Source organism: Nanorana parkeri, unplaced genomic scaffold (assembly GCF_000935625.1).
Source record: "Nanorana parkeri isolate BGI_ZX_2015 unplaced genomic scaffold, ASM93562v1 scaffold1239, whole genome shotgun sequence".
Taxonomy (NCBI): domain Eukaryota; kingdom Metazoa; phylum Chordata; class Amphibia; order Anura; family Dicroglossidae; genus Nanorana; species Nanorana parkeri.
The window spans coordinates 353,345-377,903 of record NW_017307507.1 but is presented as its reverse complement, the minus strand read 5'-3'; the positions used below and the strand labels follow the sequence as shown (position 1 = coordinate 377,903).

The 24,559-nt window shown below is 47.4% G+C and overlaps 1 protein-coding gene across 1 annotated transcript in view; it reads left to right on the top strand.

Annotated features, from left to right (window-relative positions):
• MPZL1 (myelin protein zero like 1) overlaps positions 1-24,115 on the top strand; it is a 38,705-nt gene extending 14,590 nt beyond the window's left edge. The window contains exons 3-5 of the mRNA XM_018568751.1: positions 10,406-10,541; positions 19,427-19,532; positions 23,986-24,115. Coding sequence (XP_018424253.1) covers positions 10,406-10,541; positions 19,427-19,532; positions 23,986-24,087 — 344 coding nt within the window. The 3' untranslated portion in view covers positions 24,088-24,115. The remainder of the gene's footprint in view (positions 1-10,405; positions 10,542-19,426; positions 19,533-23,985) is intronic.
• The last annotated feature ends 444 nt before the right edge of the window (positions 24,116-24,559 follow it).

Genomic DNA, 24,559 nt, shown 5'->3' with positions numbered 1-24,559 from the left:
TTCCCCCATATCCCGCCCCCCCCCCCCCTTCCTCCGCACTTACCTAAATCACTGGGTTCTTCTCCACACAGACTTGCTGCGATCTTTTGAATTCGACACGGCTGTGAGGTGCTTCGTCCACGCAGCCCTGTCATCCATTCACAGGTCCTTTTGACACGTGAAAAATTGCAAGTCCCATTAGCCACTGCGGCAGATCTCCATAAAATACAAGTGTGATGATGTCCATCCATTCTTCCTCCTGTCCATGTTGCTGAATGTCCATACCGAGGTACAGACATGGACGGGAGGAAGAGTCTGCAGAAGCCAGAGCATTGCACCTGCAAGCTACTATGTGCATTGTTGATGTGTTTATTTGGCTAGAAATGCACGTGCTTTATTTCCATCACATTCGTGGCAGCGCATGTATTTATTGCATGCGTTGTGCACGGGGGGGTGGGGGTCGGAATGTTTTTGTTTTTTTTTATTTCTTGTATGATTATGGAACTATTGGACTATTGGCAGTGCACTGCGACCGGCATGTGGTGCCGAATGTTACCAAGCAATAGTCTGAAGAGGCTTTATAAAGGCTTCTACAGCATCTTCAGTGATTTCCCCTGTTGCCATTCCTGTAATGTAATCTCATATAATGTGCACACTGCACATCTACATATATTTGGAGAGTGTTAGTAACTGGTTTTTAATTTGCTTGTATTGGGGATATATGGATACTAGTATCGGTGCCGATACCAAGAGTACTCGCACTTGCCCAAATGCTCCTGATGCCTATCCCAATACTGGGGCTTCCTTATTGGCTGGGAATCCCCTCAGCTTCTTGATTGGCTGGCTCCATGCTTCCTCGTCACCTGGCTAATTGGGAAGCCGAGTGGTGAGTCATTGCACGCCGCCCGGCTTCCTTAATGGGACTTCCGGTATTTGGACTTTCTGGACACTATTGATAAAAAAAATGATTTTCATTGAGTGGATATATTTTTTTCCACTTCTGAGGTGATTTTGTTTCATATATGGTGGCGGTATGTAAAAGTGCTCATTATATAAGATTTCTGTAGTTAGGGGTATACTGTACATTTTTGCTGCTACTAGTTTGAGAATAGGGAGGAACGCAGACTCCACACCGTTTATATTCCTGTAAGGTAGACCGTAACCAGTTCACTTCACACATGTACACCTCCTATGGACTAGAGTAGTACATTTATGCTGCAAGGCTTTCTTTTGGTGATCTTGTCTTTCAAAAATTATCTTAAAGTTTTAAGTATTTTTTTTGTTTGTTTTGCAAGTGTTAAGTGCTTGCCTTCATGTAGAGACGAAAATAAAAGTTATACTCGCCTAAACATCAGCGCTGGATGGCTGCTAGACCGGTCCCTGCGGCCTATCTTCCCCCTCCACTCCAGCAGTCTAAGGCCCTGTGAGAGCATCAGGTCCTATATAGTGCATAGGACATGAGGATGTCGAGGGACAGGGAGGGTGCAGGCTGTGGTGACCGGTCTAACAGTCTCTGAGGATCAGGCGAGTTTAACTTTATTTTCGGCCCTAGAAAAAAAAAAATTAGCATTTAACCATCGCAGTGCAGGGGCAGCCCCACTGCAAGGGTTAAGAATATTTCGGATCCGAATCCCGTTGAAACGAAAACTAATATTACCTCTGTGACTGAGGTTGAACAACATGACAAGATTTGTCTGAAATACGAAATTCCGTTAACGAATTTCGGATCCAAAGTTCGTTACAACGGAAAAGTGACTGTTTGAATGACCAATAACCAATCAGAGGTTTTCGTCAGCTGCTGAGGGAGGGTTGGGAAAATTACAAAATTCAAATAAGCTTTATTGGCAGGACCAAATACATTTTAGCATTGCCAAAGCATATGGGGAGGTTAATTACCTTTTTTAATATGGGAGATGCAGAATCGGACGAAATAAGAATGTTTGTTAATATCGTTTAATTATCATAATTCCGATTATTCGTTATGATAAATTTACCTTTTTTTAATATGGGAAATTGGAGTCACCAGTAGAGATGGTCCGCAGGTTCGATTGAACATGAGTACGAATCGAACATTGTTCGTTCGAGCGTTGTGGGAGCCCCTCATAATGAGCACAGCAGGTGTACAGACCCGGGAAGTCAGCACAGCACAGGGATGGTGGGAGCCCCTCATAATGGGCACAGCGGGTGTACAGACCCAGGATGTCAGCACAGGGATGGTGGGAGCCCCTCATAATGGGCACAGCAGGTGTACAGACCCAGGATGTCAGCACAGGGATGGTGGGAGCCCCTCATAATGGGCACAGCAGGAGTTCAGACCCGGTAACCCCTCATAATGAGCATAGCAGGTGTACAGACCCAGGAAGTCAGCACAGCACAGGGATGGTGGGAGCCCCTCATAATGGGCACAGCGGGTGTACAGACCCAGGATGTCAGCACAGGGATGGTGGGGGCCCCTCATAATGAGCACAGCAGGTGTACAGACCCGGGATCGGCCAGCTCATTGACTTTGTAAAAGCACCTTTTTAATATGGTGGAAGGTGAGCCCTTTAAGCAACTGATGGAGGCTGTTGCACCCCAGTACCGTGTTCTATCACGCAAGACATTCAGCCAAACTGGTGCCAGCCTTATTTAAGTCTTGTGTTGGGGTGCTGAAGGAGGAGATTGGAAGGGCAGGTGGACAGGCAGTGCACCTGACTACTGACCTGTGGAGTACACTTTTAAAGCAATACCCAGAGACATTTGATGAACTGTATCAAAAAGTATTTATAAAATTTTAAAAAAAACAAAACATTTTTTTTACAATTTTTCTAGAACATCGAGGGTATTGGTAACGTTGACATCCACTTCCACCAGTTGTTCTTTTATACTCTCGATCTTCCGTTTCTGTGCCCAAAGTTCAGCAATGCAGCGCCGCAGAGTAGACCGATCTAACTGCTGCATGTCCAGTGACTCTTGAGCCATATGTACCAGAAAATTACATTTTTAAAATAAGGCAGTTTTTTTGTTTTACAATACAAATGTTTGTTTATAAATCAAACAGTGCATACCAGAGGTTGTGGCCCCCTCCACATATTCCATCTCTTCAACATTGGGTGTTGCACTGTCAATTCCGGGCCTGGTGCTGTGGTTCTTGTTGTGGACTAGTATTGTCCCTTGTTGCACTGGCTCTTCTACTCTTTCTCTGTTCTTTTTCTGTGATTAAAGCCAACTAAAATCAATCTAAATAACGCAGAGATGATAATAGGGCATGTACTTCAAATTTTTCTTTTGTTATTTTGTAATGACGTTTTGTATGATATTTGGGATTCTTAAAATTCTGAAGAACTTTGAGAAGACAGGAGAAGTGCAAAATGAAGGACAAAATCGATGAAGTGGACAGTGAGCTGAATTGGGGAATATTTCCACATCAACTCTTTGGCACTACACATTGCTCACTTCTCCTACATTGGCCAAACTCTTCACCCTTTTGTAAATATCACTTATTCTGCTTGATTTATCTTCAACTGCAGCACTAAAAGTTATTTTACTACAATTTCTGGGCCTAAGGTCATTTCTCAATGTTGGGTTCAACTTTATGGCACTAAGCCAAGACGTCATCGTGCACGCGGCAATCTTCGCGATACCTGCCTGCGGTCATCTTGGTGATAAACGCTGGCAGAGCGAGGGGGGGAAGTCACCTTGCGAGATAAGGTATGCCACTGGGTCCCCTCCTCTCTCTCCTGATACTGTCGGGCAGTCGGTCCATGACCGAGCGCACCGACTTAGCAGAGGGTGGGTGACAAAATTACTGTCAGTCATTTTGTTGTCGCACCTCCAAATGTGTCAACTGGGTGCGGTCAGCACCCACTGCACCCCCTTGTGACGCCAATGCATGTTATTGCTGCAGGTTATATACATTGTACAGATTTGCCACTTTACAGGCAGTTTAAGTCCACCCACCCAGGCATGATATTTACTTAGTAATTTTTTGGGTTTCACTTTGGTGCAGAAATGACTGCTCCTTAAAAACGGTATTTAATTTTTTTTTTTTTTCTTTTATCATTGATTCCTGTGCCCCAGGGAAGTACCCGGTTCAACATATACTTTTTATGGCAATTAACGTGCATGTAATGCTGGGCACACAGCTTACAACCATGGCAAGACTTTTGTCTTGCCATGGTTGTAAGGTAATTAAAAAAAAACGTACGATCTGCCTTTGGACAGGCAGATCGTACTTGCGATGATCGCAAGCCCGCCCCGCTGAGGGGAGGGCTTCCGATGACCGCAATGCTGAACGGGCAGTGTGCGCTTGCGCACTCTGGCCCGTGCGGCTTTCATCTTGCGAACATGCCACAAACCAGCCGAAAATCGTACGATGTTCGGCTGCTTTTCGAACATGTTCCTAAGATAAAAGTTGTGCGACCTTACAGTAGCAGAGGTCGCACGCCTTCCACGCACCTTACGATAATCGTACGATCGCGGGATTTCCCGCGATTATTGTACGATTATGGCAAGGTGTGTGGGCACCTTTTTAAGGCTTCAAACGCCCAAGTCTACCCCCATAGACTTTCATTGATTTTCGAATTCAAACTTTTTCCATATTCTAATTTTAAAATTCAAAACAAACTTGTCTGTTCAGCCCATCATTACTTACAATGAGGGGACTTTATCAAAACTGGAACAGACAGAATCTGGAGCATTTGCTCATGAAAACCAAGCAGATTTATAGCTTTAATTTTCAAAGTTAAAGGAGAAGTATGAGGTGAGAGCTTTTCACTCACCTCATAGTTCTAGCTGACCTGTCAAAATGAGACTGTCACAGGTTGGCTCAGTAGATCGGGAAGTGAGCGAACACATACCGGCGTTCGCTCACTTCTCGATCCTGTCACAGCTTTCTGCCATGACGGGAGGGGCTGGATTCCCCCCTCCCCGCTCCGATCCGCCAGCGCTGACTGCTCGCGGTATACTGAGCCTAGGGTGACAGGAGGACGCTAGTTTGTGTCCTCCAGGTACCCTAAGGAGAACTATGTGGAAAAGCCCTAACCCCATAGTTCTCCATTAAACTGAAGAGAAGCTGATTGCTTGCCCTGTGCAAAGTATCCAAAATCTGTCTTTGCCATCACACATCAGAAACGGAAGTTTAACAGTTTTTAAAAAAATCTAAAACCACGTAAGATTGCATATAGGAAATAAAACAAACCACGGGAATCGTGTGGATACCTAAGAACAACAGTCACGCATGCGTGAATCCTGAGCACAAGTACTACAAATGGCAAACAGCCAATGTCATGAACATCGGTACACATGTTAAAACATTTCTAGTAAAAAAAAATTTATGATTTTGCCGACCTGTGACAGTCTCATTGTCGCAGGTCGGCTAGAACTATGAGGTGAGTGAAAAGCAACCACCTCATAGTTCTCCTTTTTAAGTATTCCTTTTAACATGACATGCGTTGTTTAACTTTTGTACTTCTGCTCAGGATTTACGCATGCATGTCTGTTGTTCTTAGGTATCCACATGACTCCTGTGCACGGGCCTAACTAGAAATGACAGGTCCCCATAGCAAAATTTAGTATTGGGCCCCGTGATTGCTAATTATGCCACTTGCAGAGCCCACCTGATATACCATACAGCCCACCTGAGTGACCCTGCAGAGCCCACCATAGACTCCCTATAGTGGGCTCTGCATGGTCTAAGATGAGCTGCACACCTCTTGGGTGTGAGGGCTGTGCGCTGTCTGCCTCCGTGTTTGCCGGGCCCCGCCTCCTCTTGCGTCCCAGGGCCCTGCCTCCTCTTACATCACTAGCTCTTAGGTTGCTGGCCTTGGCCCCGCCTCCTCCTTCAATCCGAACGCCTGCCTCTTCTGCAGCAGCTGCTGGCTCTCACTGACACAGCTCCGCAGCGGGTGTTCCTCTTCAAAGCCGCTTCTGAGCTGTCAGTGACAGCCAGAACCCTGATATGCCATGGCGACCCAGGCGGCCAACACGGCATCAGAGGGATGCCAAGGCCGGGCCCCATAGCGGCCGCATGGGTTGCTATGGCGATTTGTTACGCCACTGCACCCGTGGTTTGTTTGTTTTATTTACTGTATGCAATCCTATGTGGTTTTATATTAAAAAAACAGTTTAACTTTCTATTGTGATGGGAAAGACAGATTTTGGAGACTTGCCCAGGGCAACCAATCAGCTTCTCTTCAGTGTGTTCAGTTAATTTTGAGTACTTACATGCAAGTTATTTGCCATAAAAAGTCTATGGGGATCCGGGTACTGCCCTGGGGCAGATGCATCAATGTTAAAAACCCCTTTAAAAAAAAAAATGTTTTGAAAAGAGCTGTGATTCCAACATCACATAAAATAAAACCATACAAATGAAAAATGTAAATATCGTGCCTTTGGGGTCCCCTTTAACTGCCTGTAAAGTGGCGCATCTGTACGATGTATAGAACCACCAGCAGCAACATATTATATTCCTAAGGAAAGATTCGAGGATATTATGTATAGAGAAAAATTCAAAGTAGCCGGCGTGGCCCCCCTCCCAAACCTGACCAGACCGTTTAGGTTTGGTAAGAAAGTTAGAAGGGGCACCATTTTAACAAAAAGGAATAAAAAAAGTGTTGTGTTATCCCTCAGTCATACCAGGCCCTTAAGTTTTGGTCGTAATTTTTAGGAGGAACCCAACACACAAAAATAGGAAAACAAAGACGTGGGGTCCCCCCAAAAATTTACAACCAAAACCATGATACGAGTAAAGGCAGGGCAGAGAAAGGGAGGACGAGCATTTGTACGTCATCAGACAGTTGATTGTGTAAAGTCATTACTTTGCCCCATCATGGCTCTTACAGAGTACTGTGCCGTGATTGGGCAAAGGCTTGCGCCTGACCGGTGGTCATGTGCTAATGCTCTTGACTATCAGTGCTTCATAAGGTACTGTGCCTTTTTGGGGCGTACATAGAGGGCAAACAGCCATCCGAACGCCCCGATAGTTCATGTGTTCGCAGAACACATGAACTGCCGATGTTCGAGTAGAACTCTTGCCCAACTCGAACATAGATCCCATCCAACGCTAATGGGAAGGTGTCGGCTTCAAGTGCAAAGTGGCAGTCTATGGCATTCCCTGTACTACAGATTGTTTATTTGCACTTCAGGGAACAGATATTGGAACCCACCAAATATATAAAATGGGTGCAATATATCAAAAGTTAAGCACACAGAATATGGAGTAGTTGCCTATGGCAACCAATCAGCTTTTCTCTTCAGTTTGTTCAGTTAAAGTTTAAAACTGAAAGATAAAAGTTGATTTGGTTGTCGTGCGCAGCTGCTTCCAATTTTGTCTGCTACAGTTTATATAAATTCCCCTCAGTATGTTTTGTGCTGACATGCACAGAGAAAATCCTCCTCGCCTTTACTAGTTGTATGTCAGGACTCTACAGGCAGATCTGTAGTCCTCCTATTGCTAGTTGCCATTCTCTTCGACTGAATATAATCACAGATTTAGGTAAAGTTCTTCATAATTCTAAAGATAATGTCCTGAAATCATTATGAAGTAAAAGAAACAGTCACCAGCACTCGATTAGAATAAATATGTCCTTTTTAATGGACAATTGTGTCACTACAATCAACAGGGCTGACGTTTCGGGGCCGCACAAGGTCCCTTCTTCATGGCAGTAAAATTGTGACAGTCACAATTGGTATTGGAAAATACCTGCGGGAAGGTACTTGCACTTCGTCTGAGAAAAAGTGGTATCGGGACATTCCTATCCTGCACCCTGGTGGGCTTAGTGCAATCAAGTTGAACCCAACATTGAGAAATGACCTTAGGCCCAGAAATTGTACTAAAATAACTTTTTAGTGCTGCAGTTGAAGATAAATCAAGCAGAATAAGTGATATTTACAAAAGGGTGAAGAGTTTGGCCAATGTAGGAGAAGGGAGCAAGTGCCGAAAGAGTTGATGTGGAAATATTGTGCAATTCAGCTCACTGTCCTAGAAAAATTTGAAGTACATGCCCTATTATCATCTCTGCGTTATTTAGATTGATTTTAGTTGGCTTTATCCCAGAAAAAGAACAGAGAAAGGAGTAGAAGAGCCAGTGTAACAAGGGACAATACTAGTCCACAACGGGAACCACAGCACCAGCCCCACCCCCAGCCAAGCTCTGGAATTGAAGGTGCAACACCCAATGTTGAAGAGGTGGAATATGTGGAGGGGGCCACAACCTCTGGTATGCACTGTTTGATTTGTAAACAAATATTTGTATTGTAAAACAAACACAGCCTTTTAAAAAAAAAAAAAATATATATTTTTTTGGGTACATATAGCTCAAGAGTCACTGGACATGGCGGGCTCGACTCGACAGCGTTTAATCGCCTTCCTCCACGCCCACAACAGCCATATCCTGAGGCTCCAAAAGGAGTTGGTGGAAATGCAGGAGGAGGTCACCAGAACCCTTGAATTTCTTGAGCATCATTAAAAAAAAAATGATTTGTATTTTATTTCAAAATATTCAAAATATCAAATGTTCTCAGTTCTTCAAATGTCTGTGTCTTGCTTTTACCTCTGTGCATAAAGTGCACTGCTTTTATTTATACACCCATATGTACATCGATGTTTTGTAACATAAACCTGACAACATTAGGGACATAAATCTGTGGACATACACTCCCTGGACTAAAACCAAAAAAAAACCCCCAAAACTATAATCTATCAAAACCAACCAAAAAACTAATAAAACCAGAAAAACACCAAAAGATAACCTCACACACTACAACAGATATAAACTAAAATGAACTACAAGAAACAAAGAATTGCAAATATATTTGCTCAGATGCACAGAGAAAAAAAAAATGTGTGATCTGCTCCACTACACTAACCCACAAAGGGAAGTCACATGATCGGGCCTGTAATGCAGCAGAAGAAAACCTCTGATTGGTCAACCAACAGTCACATGTTTCCGTCCCAACGAAATTCGGATTCGAAATTCGTTAACGGGATTTCGTACTTTGTGTCTGTAATGCAACCCTCCCTCAACAGCAAAAGAAAACCTCTGGTCAACCACCAGTCACGTGTTTCCGTTGTAACGAAATTCGGATCCGAAATTCGTTAACGGAATTTCAGATTTAAAAAAAAATCTTGTCATGTTGTTCAACCTCAGTCAGAGACCGGTACTAAGATTAGTTTCCGTTTCAACGAAATTCGGATCATAAATTCGTCAACGGAATTTCGTATTTCGGATTAAAAACAAAAAAACTACTATCGACTCTAATAACAAAGGTATTTTTGCTTTTTAACTTCACCATAACAAATGGTCGAAAAGAACGAAACGAACGAAAATTCGTATTTCGTGCGAATCCGAATTGAGCTTCGGACACGAATTACGAAAAACGAAATAACATACTCTAAAACGAAACATTTTTTAACGGCGCACAAGTCTACCAGTGATACATGAGCCGGTATTCCATATGTAATGAATATACAATGAGTGGCCAGATTATTATGACCACCTGACGTTTGTAGGCAAATTAGCTATAATTTGGCGCTGAAGTTGCTAGAGGGCCAGACCATTATAAATAGGGAAGCAGGTTGGTTACCACGACAGTAGAAGTAATTTGTTTCTGAAGATACGGGGAAACAACGCGATTTAACAGCCTTTGAACGTGGGATGATTGCTGGCGCTCGGAGCCATGGCGCGAGTATCAGCAAAACAGCAGAATTCGTTAAATGTTCAAGAGCAGCTGTTGTTAAAGTGTTTAAAGACCAGACTGTCAGCCGAAAATCTGCGTCTGAACGTGCGAATTGTGGCCGTCAGCGACTAGTCAATGTTAGGGCAGAAAGAGTGGCAAGACTGGTACAAGACAACAGAAGGGCAACAGTGCCATGTCAGATTCCTCGCATCACCTTTCATCATCTAGTGGAGTCACGAGGCGGCCCAGCTAAGTCATCTTGTGGAGTCATCTCAAGTACTGATGGGGGGTAGTCATAACAATCTGGCCACTCAGTGTATATGGCTAGTGGAATAAGGGGTAAGACTTGCCTTATTTCTTACCCAGGCACTTTCCTCTGGTGCTCCAGTTTTTGGCCGGGCCCTTGATATCCTCATGTGCAATGCAGGACTGCTGGTCCTGCTTTATATGTGATGACTTCAATGTGTGACCGCTGGTTGGGGTGTCAAAGAGGCTTCAGGGGACTTGGAGCCTGGACATGGAGTGGGGTTTTAAATGGAACCAGTTGCCTTATTTTCACAAGGGAAAAACAAATCTGAACTGCGAACCCCGATACCTGAAAAATGTGGACCAAATTCCGCTATTCTGTGTCTGCATGGGACGTGGTCTTTTGTCACTTGAATGCCACTAAAATCATTCGTGTTTTGCTAAGCGGCTGTTTGGATACAGTTGGTACATGTTGGAGTTCTCCTTTTAATCTGTTTGCATTGTTTTCTCTTTTCTCTGGCAGGGAATCTCCCGTCATCGAATGTTCCCTTTCTCGTCGGCATTATTTGCGCAGCGATTGGCGGCCTTCTCCTCATCGCCATTATTGTGTTTGCCATCGTGATCACTAAGAAGAAGAGGTCTAGAAAGAATTACACGGGGTAAGAGGACGCTCTTCACTCCCATTTTTTTCACGCCTGGAATTGTATTTTCTGGAGTTGGGGGTGAAATGCCGAATCTTATATACACAATCCTCTTCTTCTTAGAAGTGTTCCCTTAAAGGATATGCACTGACGGAAATAGGGGCTGCCTTCGCTGACCTCCTTGTAAAATGCTCGTTGCCTGGTTGTTATGGTGACCTTACGGCTTCAGTACATTAAACACTGCAGAAAGCTGTAATGTAAATGTCTAGGGGTCTGCTCACGCCACAGGGCATGCGTTATGGCGAGTATAAAACGTATGCTGGTGTGGGTTGTGCACCTGCGCTGCAATATGTTGCCACACATCAGTGTTTGCCTTTTTATTTCTTGTTTTAGGGCCCATTCACACTGGTCCGAAGCATTAAAGGAGAACTATGAGGTGAGTGCTTTTCACTCACTTCATAGTTCTAGCCGACCTGTGACAATGAGACTGTCACAGGTCGGCTCAGTAGCTCGGGAGGTGAGCGAACACATACCGGCGTTCGCTCACCTCTCGATCCTGTCACGGCACTCTGCCGTGACAAGGGAGGGACTGGATTCTCTGCTCCAGCGCTGAGTGGAGGAACGGACGGGGGAGGGGGCGGGTACAGCTGGCTCTGCCTCTAGATAGGCAGAGCCAGCTGTCACTCACGCAGCTGGGCGGATCCAGACATAATTGTCGGGATCTGCTTCAGTTACGGCGTCTCAGCTGTAGCTCGCGGTATACTGAGCTTAGGGTGACGGGAGGACGCTAGTTTATGTCCTCCCGTTACCCTAAGGAGAACTATGGGGAAAAGCCCTAACCCCGTAGTTCTCTTTAAAGCGCACTGTTCTGTGCAATTAATGCACCGTAGCACACACAGAGGCACGTAGCACTCAAAGTGACCGACAGTCATATTGGTGTCCCCCCTCTGAAAAGTCGGGGCGCTCGGTCATGGACTGAGAGCCCGACAGTTGCAGGAGAGAGGAGGGGACCCAGTGGGATACCTTATCCCACCAGATGAACATCCCCCTCCTCTTTGCTGGCGTCCATCACCAAAATGGCCGACAGCAGTGAAGTGCACGTAACGTCACTACTGCGTGTTTCGTAATGAAGTCACGTGTATACGTAATGACCTGCGCACCAGATGACACTCAGCCTGGTGACGCCACTGACCACACACCACACCTACCATGCAATAACACAGGAGGTTCATTTAAATGGCTCCCTAATCGCACCGCAACACCGTCTATTGTGATTAATAAAAAAGTAGTGCATGCACGACCATGCGATTTAACACATCTGACCAGTGTGAATGGGCCCTCAAAGTTAACAAAGAAACAATTCAACACATTCTGACATGCTGCTGTTCACTGTACTGCGTTATTTTGCAATTAATTTTTATGCAATGCACAACAGCACATGTGTTTGGTGTGAATAGGGCTCATCAAGGCAGTGCAACGCATCTGGGAAGGAGCCCTTTTTGTTGCAAGTAGTTCCGGTCCTAGCTTCTCTTCGTTGCACAGCTGCAGGTAGGAGTGCTCTGCGCTGTGTGGAAGCAGCGGCCTCTCCGCAGTGTTCAGACATGCCCCCTGCTGCCCCACCTTTAGGATGAGCCTCCAAGGGTCAGCATGAATGTCAGATGAGTAGCATTTTGTGGAGAGATGGTGACGGCAGGCTTCATATTTCTCCAATCAGAAATGTATTTTTGAGGGAAACCTGTTGACCCCTGTGCTCCTCTCTGGAGCCCCCTAGGATGGGTGCCATTGCCTCCGGCTCCTAGGCTGTATGCTAGTTCTGGGCAACCGATTGCTGACTTGGTCAGCACAAGTGATCTGGAACAGTGGTATGCCAGCTGGAAGTCTTTAAAGGCCACGTTCATGGGATGCATAACATTTTAGATGTTTTCAAGTAAACCTGTCACTGTACAGAACTTAAATTAACCCATGCTCCAATGTCACATAAAGCTGTATTAATAGCCTTGCAGGGGTGGAATACCAGTGGTAGAGGGGCTGAAATGTCTGGGGCAATGGCTGCTCTAGGTTCCCTTCATTGTTCTCCATAATGCTAAACCTAGGCATTGGTCATGTGGTCACTCCTGGAGGAGGATCATGTGACCAAGATGTCTAGGGGAAATGACATGGGGGAATCCTTAAAGACCTAAAAATAAACTAATAGAAGACCTATACCAGGGGTAGCCAAACTCCAGCCCTCCAGCTGCAGTGAAACTACAAATCCCATGATGCATCTCTCTGTGGGAGTCTGTGAGAATCTTGCAATGCCTCATGGGATTTGTAGTTCCACCACAGCTGGAGGGCCGGAGTTTGGCTACCCTGATGTATACTGAGGGAAATGTATGTTGGCTGTCATTGCTGACTGCCTTCTGAAAATGCCAGTTTGCTGGCTCTGATATTTACTGGAACCAGGATAAAAGAATAAACCTAAAGGATCTACGTAGCAGCATTATCAGGAGGTCAGCAGAAGCAGCCAATCTATCTGTCTCTGTGCACTTTATAGACGGACCCAAATGTGAAGCCCAGACTTAAGTCTCTCTGCATTTTTTTTGATGACTTCTAGCCTGATGACCTCTGCATAGAAGTCCAGTGTGGTCAGGCCACAGCGCTTAGATCAGGGAGAGGTAACCTTTGGTGTTCCTGATCTTTAGCAGATTTGCTGCTGTGAGTAATTTGGGTGTGTTGTCAGATGTCTGCATGCGGTTTTCTCCAGTGTGTGCTACACCGTTTTTTCAGTTTGTGTGGTTTTCCTCTCCACCTGACACACAATACAGAAAGAAGAACTTCAGGCTTCCGTATACGAGCCCAGCCGTTACATTTAAAGTAGATCCCCAGCCAAAGCTTTATTCTAGTTTTGGATAAAGCTTTAGGTATCGAGGACAAATAGAGAAGGCCATGTCTCCCCAGATGGCAATAAAAACCTGGCAGGGGTTCTAACCATTCCCACCTTTTCTTCATAGTATAATTTGGATGGAGATACTTTTAAAGGAGAACTATGGGGTTAGGGCTTTTCCCCATAGTTCTCCTAAGGGTAACGGGAGGACACAAACTAGCGTCCTCCTGTCACCCGAAGCTCAGTATACTGCAAGCTACAGCTCGCAGTCTACTGAGACGACCGGAACGGATCCCGACAATTATGTCTGGATCCACCCAGCTGCGGGATTGACAACTGGCTCTGCCTATCCAGAGGCGAGCCAGCTGTGCCTGCCCCCTCTCCCGTCCGTCAGCGCTGGAGGATCGGGGAGGGGGGAATCCCTGCAGGGAGCCGTGAGTGACACGGCTCTCTGCACGGGTAGATCGAGAAGTGAGCGAGCGGCGGTATGTGTTCTCTCACTTCCCGATCTACTGAGCCGACCTGTGACAGTTTCATTGTCACACGTCGGCTCAGATTATGAGTGAAAATCACTTGCCTCATAATTCTCCTTTTTTCAATGAAACTTTTTCCTGTGGCAACATGGAGGCGGGCATTAAATAAGGTCATGTAAGGGATCCCACCGCACTCCAGACCGAAAATGCCCCAACTTCCAATGGGGGGGGGTGTGCTGAAATGACAGCGGATGACGCAGCTGGATCAGATAAACAGAGCAGTAAGTCATCAGCACTCCAAAGGTTCTCCAAGCAAAAAGTTCTTTTTATTCCATGTGTACAGTGACATCACCAAATGTGGCAATTAAATCGGGTCCCCCAGCAGTAGGTACAATAAAATAGCCGATCGGGACTGCAATAGGCGCCTCCTCTCCGGCACGGTTTCCTGAGGTTCATTCTTTCATGCCACTCGATGAGCTTTGAATTTCAAGCTGGAAGACTGAGGATATACTGTGAGTGCCGGGCATCATAGACATGCCCCCCGAAGGAGGTATCACCATAGCACCCCCACCCTGCACTTGGTGTAATGATGCAGCAAGCAATATGGACGTTACCAACCTCGGCGCTGCTTTCTCCACCATTGAGGGACGATTAGTGTCAGAAGAGGCAAAGACCATGTGACCGGCCTAAAGGTTTCTGCAAAAGGTAAGTAAGTGAGCCGGCTGCAATGGAAGGCAGTGCGTTCTGGCCAGAATCGGGCCGGAACACACTGCATTTGGTGTGAACGAGCCCTAAGGAAGCCAGGCGGCGTGTAAAGACTCGCCACCCGGCTTCCCGATTTGCAGGGGACGAGAAAGCATGGAGCCAGCTTTCTGGTCAATCAGGAAACCGGGTGTCATGTAATGACTCGGCGCCTGGCTTCCTGATTGGCCATGAAGCCGGCTTTCTGGCCAATCAGAAAGCCAAGGGACCGGTAATGACTCCCCATCCGGGTTCCTGACTGGTCGGCTTTCCGACCAATCAGGGAGCTCAGCGGCGAGTCATTACACCCTGCCCGGCTCCCTGATTTGCCGGGGAACCTGCTCCATCACTTGGTGACGAGGAAGCATGCAGCCGGCTTCCCAGCTAATCGGGAAGCCAGGCACTGTGTAATGACTCGCTGCCCGGCTTCCTGATACCGGAAACTCTGGTATCTGGCTAAGTACCGATACCGATACTAGTATCGGTGCATCCCTATAAGGAAGACATTACAGTTAAAATACATATCAAGACAAGGTGGTGAGGAGGGCACTGCCCCTGACAGCTTAGCCACTCATTTGGAAGTTGGGGCATTTATATTACCAAGCTGCCCACCCGACACTCAGACATTGTTCTTCAGGCTGCTGGGAAATTCTGCTGAATTCCACAATTGTCAGGAAGGATTAGTGGTATGGGAACTTTTTTGACCCGCTGCACAGTCAGGAGTCAGCTGTTGGTGGGACTTTATTAACAGCAGATGGTGGCAACCTGGTGAGTAACATGTTTCTGTACCCTCATTTAGCCCCCTACAACATCAGGTGGAGCCCCCCTTTAAAGTCTGTGGTTTGTTGCACCCTTTGAAGTTTGGAGTATGATGTGATGGCCGATTTTGTGTTTGATAACCCGTGATGTTCTTTTCCTGTGTTTACTGGTTTTATGTTCTCATTACAATTTAATTCTTTACATTCTCCATGACATTTCTAGTTAACATAAAGGATAACTAAACCCAAGAAGAAAACTGTAATATATAGCAGCTTATTGTAGAGCAGGCAAGGGTTAGAACCTCTGTCCATGCTGTGTGTGTCCTTGCTGGGAACATTTCCTTTTGCTCCCTGTCTTATATGACAAAAAAGTGAGAGGGAAATTTCCTTCGTATGGACTCAAACAGCAAAAACCTGGCAGAGGTGCAAACCCTTCCTCTTTTTCTTACATTACCTTGTTGGGTAAATTTACTATCACTTCCTGTTCTGTCTGACACCCATCCTGCCAAACAGCCAGAAAAAAACAGCTGCGAGCACATTGTAAAATGCAACACTTGTAAACCCTTCTCAATCCAGGACAGACAATGCAGAGCCCTATCTGGTATCTCTCCCTCTTGACGCGTTTCACCCACTACTGAGCTCATTGGTTGAGATCTCCAGCAATTAGGCCCAGTGGTGGGTGAAATGCGTTGAAATGGTCCTAGGCAAGGCCTTTGTGTTGCTTGTCCTGGACTTGATAACATTTTACAAGCTTTCAAATGCATGATGTCCCCTTGGCTGGTTTCTTCAGGATGAATTGGCAGCTTAGGGGGATAAGAACAAAGCCCTGCTTGGCTAAAAGTCCATGAAGGACTTCATTCTCTATGGTAAGAAGACCGTAATAAGGGCACTCTAAAACAAAGTGTATATAACCTTTCAGCCCCTTGACGTTACCTAATCAATCCCACATTCCCCCTGCACAGGTGCGTGCTGACCCAGTCCCAACAGGCCCGGCCTTCGCTGTTCGTTTACATCCTGCAGCAGGCGTCTCTACCCCGCTCGCCCCTGTGCAGTACACCCTCCATTGACTTCTATGCAGCTCCTCTGCCTCTGTTTCCTGTTTGAGAAACCGAGCCCCGTAGAAGTCAATGAGGATGTGCGGTGTAGGCAGGAGAGAGAGCATTTGCCGCAGGATGTCAACAAATGGGGGAGGCTGTGCATGCAAACGAATGCGTTTGCATGCATCTGTGCTGGCAGATGGTGTTTTTAAAGGAATTTCTCACAAAATGGTTAATATAGGTGCCAGGGAGCTACATAACAATTTTAAATAGGGATGCACCGATTCCAAGTACCGTACTCGGTACAAGTACAGATACTTTTCCAGCTCCAAGACTAGACTAGAGAAAAATTCAATAGTTAGGAGGCCGCTGTCATTTGTAAGGAGCACTCGGAGCTCCCGGGAGCTGTACATCTCGGTTTTAATGTACGATTTTGTTATATATATATATATATATATAGATGCACAGATACCATTGTTGCAAGTACTGATACTTGTCCAAGTCCTCACAGATGCAAGTACTGATACTTGTCCAAGTCCTCACAGATACAAGTACTGATACTTGTCCAAGTCCTCACAGATACAAGTACTGATACATTTTTGTTTATTGTCATGTGACAGTCTTTCTAAAACAAAGACTAATGATTTCAGGACAGTGGTGGAGCGCCAGGTCCCAGCTGCAACCGCTGCAGCCCTGGGAGTTCTCGTGAAAATGCCAAGTATCTGAAAAGAATCGGTGCATCCCTAATTTTAAATCTTCTTTTTTAACTTCAGTGACCAGCTTTCTTGACCGGAAGGGCTGGCTCTGGCCAACTTCTCTGTAATGTAAGAGTAACAAAGGCAAGAGTAAGTCCCGTCTTGGTGGACGGAGCTGGGAACTGAGATACAGAGATCCATTCCGGTGGATCATTCCATTTTTTTAAATTTCTTTTACTTTTCACTATTTGGGTTTTCCTTGGAGGCCTTAACGCACATTGACCTTTTTCCTCTCTCTCACTTTGCATGGCTGAGGTGTCTCTTTTGATCATCTAAATCACTTAACCGATTTGAAATAATCCATTAATCTCAGTTACATTTGCATGGGGTGCCCTGAGCTGCCTCCTCTTCTCGGTTTGGATGTAATCCCGGTCTCTTGCTCTCCCTTGCAGACACGATTTTTTGGTGTAGACGGTGGAATAAGGTTAACTGGTCTTTCTGATGTTCCTCCTCCATTTTTCTCATGGTAACTTTGGCCGGATACTTTTATTTTCTTCCTTTTGGTGTGCTGCTCCTCAAACTACTTTGCGTTTCGGCCGCTGCACTAACCTCTAATGAGCTTTTCGCTTCTCGCTGCTTGTTGCCTCCTGTGGCTAGTGTGCTCGGTCCTCTGCCTCGTACAGGGAAACTCTAATGGTTTGGGCTCAATTATATTTTCAATTTAATTTATATTTAGGTTAATTTTCTGCATTTATTTTTGTTTGTTTTATATAAAAGTTTTAGATTAGAAATGTTAGAGTGCACGCATGACACCGGTGTTAAAACAAACCAATGTGGAGTTTTATATAGAGAAGAGAAGATGGGAAGTCGCCAGCAATCCTGTCAAATGCACATTGCATGTTTTATTGTAAAGGCCGCGTCACATAAGTCCAATAATATTTCAGGGCTTTGTTAGGGTCCCTTCCACAAAGCAACATGGTGACCTATGTCAGCTTGAGGAAAGGACCCAGCAAGGTCCTGAAACATCAGTTTGCGTAGACTTGTTTGCTGTCTCTACAGTAAAACATGTGATCCGCGTTTGATGGGATTGCTGGTGACTTGCTATCTCTTTAACTGGTTCTGGCATAGTGCCATCTGATGCAATCACTACACACGCCCACTGATCACATCATTCAAGCATTGGAAGGAGTGCTGTTTCATACTTGGAATTTTTTAAACGGAGCCCACTACAGAACCTTTCCTTTTATCGGTGGAAAGGATAGCGCCCCCTCGTTGGTGTCGGTGGAAAGGATAGCGCCCCCTCGTTGGTGTCGGTGGAAAACATAGCGCCCCCTCGTTGGTGTCGGTGGAAAGGATAGCGCCCCCTCGTTGGTGTCAGTGGAAAGGATAGCGCCCCCTCTGTCACTGGGACTGCTGTGTTATTGCGATTGAAAAACTGCACCAAGTAAGTCCTATTTTGGTTTGGCCGATAGTTTAACTAAAGCGAAGTAATGAATAATATCTGTGTCTTTTGTAGCCGAGTTGTAACGAAACGTTCAGATTTTTGCATAAACGCTTCTCTCCCGGTGCAGTCTTGTCAGAGTCCGCTAGTATTTGGAAGGCTTTGCTTCTGTCTGTAGAATGTTGTGTGCATACAGAGAGCCGAATGTGCTTATTAATGTCAAGGCAAAATAGAAAACTAATATATTTAGTGTCTGTACAATACATGCACATTCCCCATGTTCTATCCCCATAAACACTCCAAGTACAGAAATATAGTGCGCTTCTACCGTCCTCTGTGACATGACAACATAGAGTTTCTGATTCTAAATTCCAAAGCACATGGTGTCAGCCCTGCCTGCTTTTATTTCTAAATCTTAAAATGTTTTCTGTTTGTGGTGCTTCCTTTTTGCCTGCCTATATTTGGCGTTTTTTGCTTTTACAAAAGGTCCATCTCACAGAAGTTGCAGTGTGCGTCCCGTGTGATTGCGTCCCGTGTGAATGACCCGCATTTGTTGAGAATATCACCCAGCTTATGACCCGCCTTGTGACTGCGCAGTGCCGTGTATCCCGTATAATGTTGTTTTATGTTTTACCTTCCTCTGTCCATTGAGTTCCGTTTTGTGATTTGTGTGTGCTCATTTATGTGTTCCTCATTATTTGTTCTTTTTTTTTTTCTCACCCTTCCCCCTTTTTTTTTTTCCCCCTCTTTTTTTTCCCCAAACCCCAATGTCCATCCTCCAACCCCTTTCCAAACTTTCTGCCATTTTTATTCGTTGTCTGGCTTCATTTTGCATCCCGTCACGTGGTATTTGTTCCGATCCTGCCTGCCTTGGTTTCCCGCTGTGGGGTGGCAGCTGCAGCACGACTGAAAGCTTGATGTCACCCGTTAAGCAGCCACCACGCAAGTCGCCCTCTGATACGGAGGCTCTGGTTACCAATGCACCCACTGGAACCGTGCAGGTAAATGGCTCGTAGATGTGATAAGACTGCAATGTGTAGAGCAATGAGCTGGGATTGCATCCTCTCAAGTGTCGTTTAGTAGACGTGGACTCCAAACTCCACTCCAACTTAGACCAAAGCTGTTCTATTGATTTTAGGTGGGCAGGATCATCTGCTGCCCTCTGTTTCAAAACCCTCAAGATGTACTCAATGTAATTGGGTCTCCCCTTTTTTGGGGGGTCTTCCAGCCAGTCCAGTGATGTCACAGGTCCATCTTTTTCTCTGCCTTCGGGGAATTAAGTGCTGTTTTTTCACTTGCTCCTTCATACCTGGAAATACTGGATATTTACTACGGCTTCCAGCGCTGCATAGAGCAACAGGAGTGTGGATGAAAGGTAATATGCTGCCGGGGGCAAGGGAATAAAGCAAACCTGAATGGGCAAAACAGGGCAATCTTTTAACGCGGGGGAAAAGGGACAGTTGCCCCGGGCCCTGTCATGTTTGTGGGGCCCAAAGCAGCTGCCCCTTGAGCCCGCAAAAGATACACATGCAGCACGGTTCTGTCTACTATGCAATCGGCATCACAAAGTGTTGCTCTGCCCCTGCCATACGCCGCGTGACTTCTCGCGCCGCGTGACTTCTCGCGCCGCGTAACTTCTCGCGCCGCGTGACTTCTCGCGCCGCGTGACTTCTCGCGCCGGGGGTGGTGAGCAAAATTGCATGGTGGGGGCAGAGGGGCCAAGGACATGTTAGCCCAGGGTCTAATCCGTATTAAAGACGGCCCTGGGGCGAAGCACAGTATTTCCACTTCTGCAGTCACTGCTTGTATCCGGAAAGTAGGAACAGCGCCCTGCTGACCCTATAAATAAAATCTGTAGGTACATGATTGCCATTCAGTCCAGGATTCCGAATGGTAGCTGTCCGAAAACCAGAACATTGTTCAATCCCCCCCCCCCTGCAGCAGAGGCAGCTGTGTCCTGTTTTCTGAGTATCCTGACCTGTTATCAGCACTTGGTGCTATAAAGCGTGACTGGCTGGTGTGGGGGGTGCGAGGGAGCGCTCCGCACTACTTTCACTGCAGGAATGTGTTTTGTAGCGCAGTAGTTGGATGTTAGCTGGCACCATGCCTGTGTGTGGGGGGGTTCGGCCTCATTTATTACCCGGCTGCTCTGCTGGCTTGTGCAATGATCATGGAATTTTATTTTTCTGCAGCTGTAACTTGGTGGCTCCATCCTGGAGAGCACTGCAGATCTGGGCCATAAAGAGAACCAGTCACACCAGCAATGGCGGACTCTAGAAAAGCTAAGACCATCTAGGCATTAAAGAGAACCAGTCACACCAGCAATGGCAGACTCTAGATGGAGCCGAGACCATTTCGGCCTTAAAAGAGAACCCGTCACACCAGCAATGTTAGACTCTAGAAAAAGCTGAAACCACATTTGAAGATGAACTTCATGAACTTCAGGGGGAAAAAACACTACTTTTTTTTTTTCCGGCCACTAGCAATGTTCTAATATATTACATTTAATGAAGGGTTGGGGAGAGTAAACCACAGGGTGTCACTCGTCTATTCACAGAGCACCTTTTTTGTACATTGCAAATGGCCCAAAAACTTTTTTTATGGAGGTAGATTAAACTTCAGCTTTAAAAAAAAAAACTTATCAGTGAAATCTCGTGTTCAGAGACCATGTATGCATTAGAGGCGTTTGTCTTGCTTCTGCAGCAACAGCTTTCATGATGGAAGAATGGGGACGCTGGTTTGAAATAAGCCGAGGTACCGGGTGGATCTGGTGGGGTGACTTCCCATTCTGTAATTAAAGATAAGTGTTGCGAGAAAGATGGGAGGTATGTAGGACTTGGTTCTGGCCGGTGCACTCCGAGAGAGATGGGAGGCATGCGGGACTTGGTTCCTGCCGGTGCACTCCGAGAGAGATGGGAGGTATGCGGGACTTGGTTCCTGCCGGTGGACTCCGAGAGAGATGGGAGGTATGCGGGACTTGGTTCCTGCCGGTGGACTCCGAGAGAGATGGGAGGTATGCGGGACTTGGTTCCTGCCGGTGGACTCCGAGAGAGATGGGAGGTATGCGGGACTTGGTTCCTGCCGGTGGACTCCGAGAGAGATGGGAGGTATGCGGGACTTGGTTCCTGCCGGTGGACTCCGAGAGAGATGGGAGGTATGCGGGACTTGGTTCCTGCCGGTGGACTCCGAGAGAGATGGGAGGTATGCGGGACTTGGTTCCTGCCGGTGGACTCCGAGAGAGATGGGAGGTATGCGGGACTTGGTTCCTGCCGGTGGACTCCGAGAGAGATGGGAGGTATGCGGGACTTGGTTCCTGCCGGTGGACTCCGAGAGAGATGGGAGGTATGCGGGACTTGGTTCCTGCCGGTGGACTCCGAGAGAGATGGGAGGTATGCGGGACTTGGTTCCTGCCGGTGGACTCCGAGAGAGATGGGAGGTATGCGGGACTTGGTTCCTGCCGGTGGACTCCGAGAGAGATGGGAGGTATGCGGGACTTGGTTCCTGCCGGTGGACTCCGAGAGAGATGGGAGGTATGCGGGACTTGGTTCCTGCCGGTGGACTCCGAGAGAGATGGGAGGTATGCGGGACTTGGTTCCTGCCGGTGGACTCCGAGAGAGATGGGAGGTATGCGGGACTTGGTTCCTGCCGGTGGACTCCGAGAGAGATGGGAGGTATGCGGGACTTGGTTCCTGCCGGTGGACTCCGAGAGAGATGGGAGGTATGCGGGACTTGGTTCCTGCCGGTGGACTCCGAGAGAGATGGGAGGTATGCGGGACTTGGTTCCTGCCGGTGGACTCCGAGAGAGATGGGAGGTATGCGGGACTTGGTTCCTGCCGGTGGACTCCGAGAGAGATGGGAGGTATGCGGGACTTGGTTCCTGCCGGTGGACTCCGAGAGAGATGGGAGGTATGCGGGACTTGGTTCCTGCCGGTGGACTCCGAGAGAGATGGGAGGTATGCGGGACTTGGTTCCTGCCGGTGGACTCCGAGAGAGATGGGAGGTATGCGGGACTTGGTTCCTGCCGGTGGACTCCGAGAGAGATGGGAGGTATGCGGGACTTGGTTCCTGCCGGTGGACTCCGAGAGAGATGGGAGGTATGCGGGACTTGGTTCCTGCCGGTGGACTCCGAGAGAGATGGGAGGTATGCGGGACTTGGTTCCTGCCGGTGGACTCCGAGAGAGATGGGAGGTATGCGGGACTTGGTTCCTGCCGGTGGACTCCGAGAGAGATGGGAGGTATGCGGGACTTGGTTCCTGCCGGTGGACTCCGAGAGAGATGGGAGGTATGCGGGACTTGGTTCCTGCCGGTGGACTCCGAGAGAGATGGGAGGTATGCGGGACTTGGTTCCTGCCGGTGGACTCCGAGAGAGATGGGAGGTATGCGGGACTTGGTTCCTGCCGGTGGACTCCGAGAGAGATGGGAGGTATGCGGGACTTGGTTCCTGCCGGTGGACTCCGAGAGAGATGGGAGGTATGCGGGACTTGGTTCCTGCCGGTGGACTCCGAGAGAGATGGGAGGTATGCGGGACTTGGTTCCTGCCGGTGGACTCCGAGAGAGATGGGAGGTATGCGGGACTTGGTTCCTGCCGGTGGACTCCGAGAGAGATGGGAGGTATGCGGGACTTGGTTCCTGCCGGTGGACTCCGAGAGAGATGGGAGGTATGCGGGACTTGGTTCCTGCCGGTGGACTCCGAGAGAGATGGGAGGTATGCGGGACTTGGTTCCTGCCGGTGGACTCCGAGAGAGATGGGAGGTATGCGGGACTTGGTTCCTGCCGGTGGACTCCGAGAGAGATGGGAGGTATGCGGGACTTGGTTCCTGCCGGTGGACTCCGAGAGAGATGGGAGGTATGCGGGACTTGGTTCCTGCCGGTGCACTCCGAGAGAGATGGGAAGTATGGGGGGGACTTGGTTCCTGCCAGTGCACTTCGAGAGAGATGGGAGGTATGGGGGGGACTTGGTTCCTGCTGGTGCACTCCGAGAGAGATGGGAAGTATGGGGGGGACTTGGTTCCTGCAGGTGCACTCCGAGAGAGATGGGAGGTATGGGGGGACTTGGTTCCTGCCGGTGTACTCCGAGAGAGATGGGAGGTATGGGGGGGACTTGGTTCCTGCAGGTGCACTCCGAGAGATGGGAGGTATGGGGGGGACTTGGTTCCTGCCGGTGCACTCCGAGAAAGATGGGAGGGGGGGGGGACTTGGTTCCTGCCGGTGCACTCCGAGAAATATGGGCGGTATGGGGGGGGACTTGGTTCCTGCCGGTGCACTCCAAGAGAGATGGGAGGTATGGGGGACTTTGATCCTCCGAGAGAGATGGGAGGTTACAGTTCACCAGAATTGACAGGAAAATGGATTGTCAGTTTGTGGTGGATTGCCCTTTTAATCGTTAGCTGTGCGCTGAATGTGCCGTCACTGCTAAAGTAACATCTTGTTTCCTGCTTTTTTTCCCATCTCCAGGGGCCAGTAATCTACGCTCAGCTCGACCACTCGGGAACCGCAAACAGCCAGGTCAACAAATCAGAACGCGTGGTCTACGCCGACATCCGGAAGGTCTGCTGAGATCCCCGACGCGGATGCAATATTCCATAAATAATAACTTTACGTACGGACCCAATGTGGCACCAAGCCATTGCCTTTTGCAAAGCCATGTGTGACCTTGTCACCCGAGACCAATGTATATGACTCGAGATGCCTGTTTGTTTGTACAGGAGCCCCCGCCATCATGAAGCGCCATTTACAGAGCGCTTCTCCAATTTCCCATCCGCAGTCTGTGGTGCCTTCTGTACAATCTTCCAAACTGCCTTTTGTTGTGTTTTTTATGTTTTTGTATTTTTTTTTTTTTTTGTGGGTCCCAAAGTTTTACATTGCCAGAATTTGAACACTATTCAGGTCCCAGGTACCCAACCTGTGGCCTGAGGCTCTTTGTACTTGCTCTGTGGCCTTCGGTAGTCAGTGGTAGGATTGGGAGCATTGGTTTGTGAAGTTGTAATAGAAGAATCTCCACTAACCTCCATGTATCATGTCCCCAGTC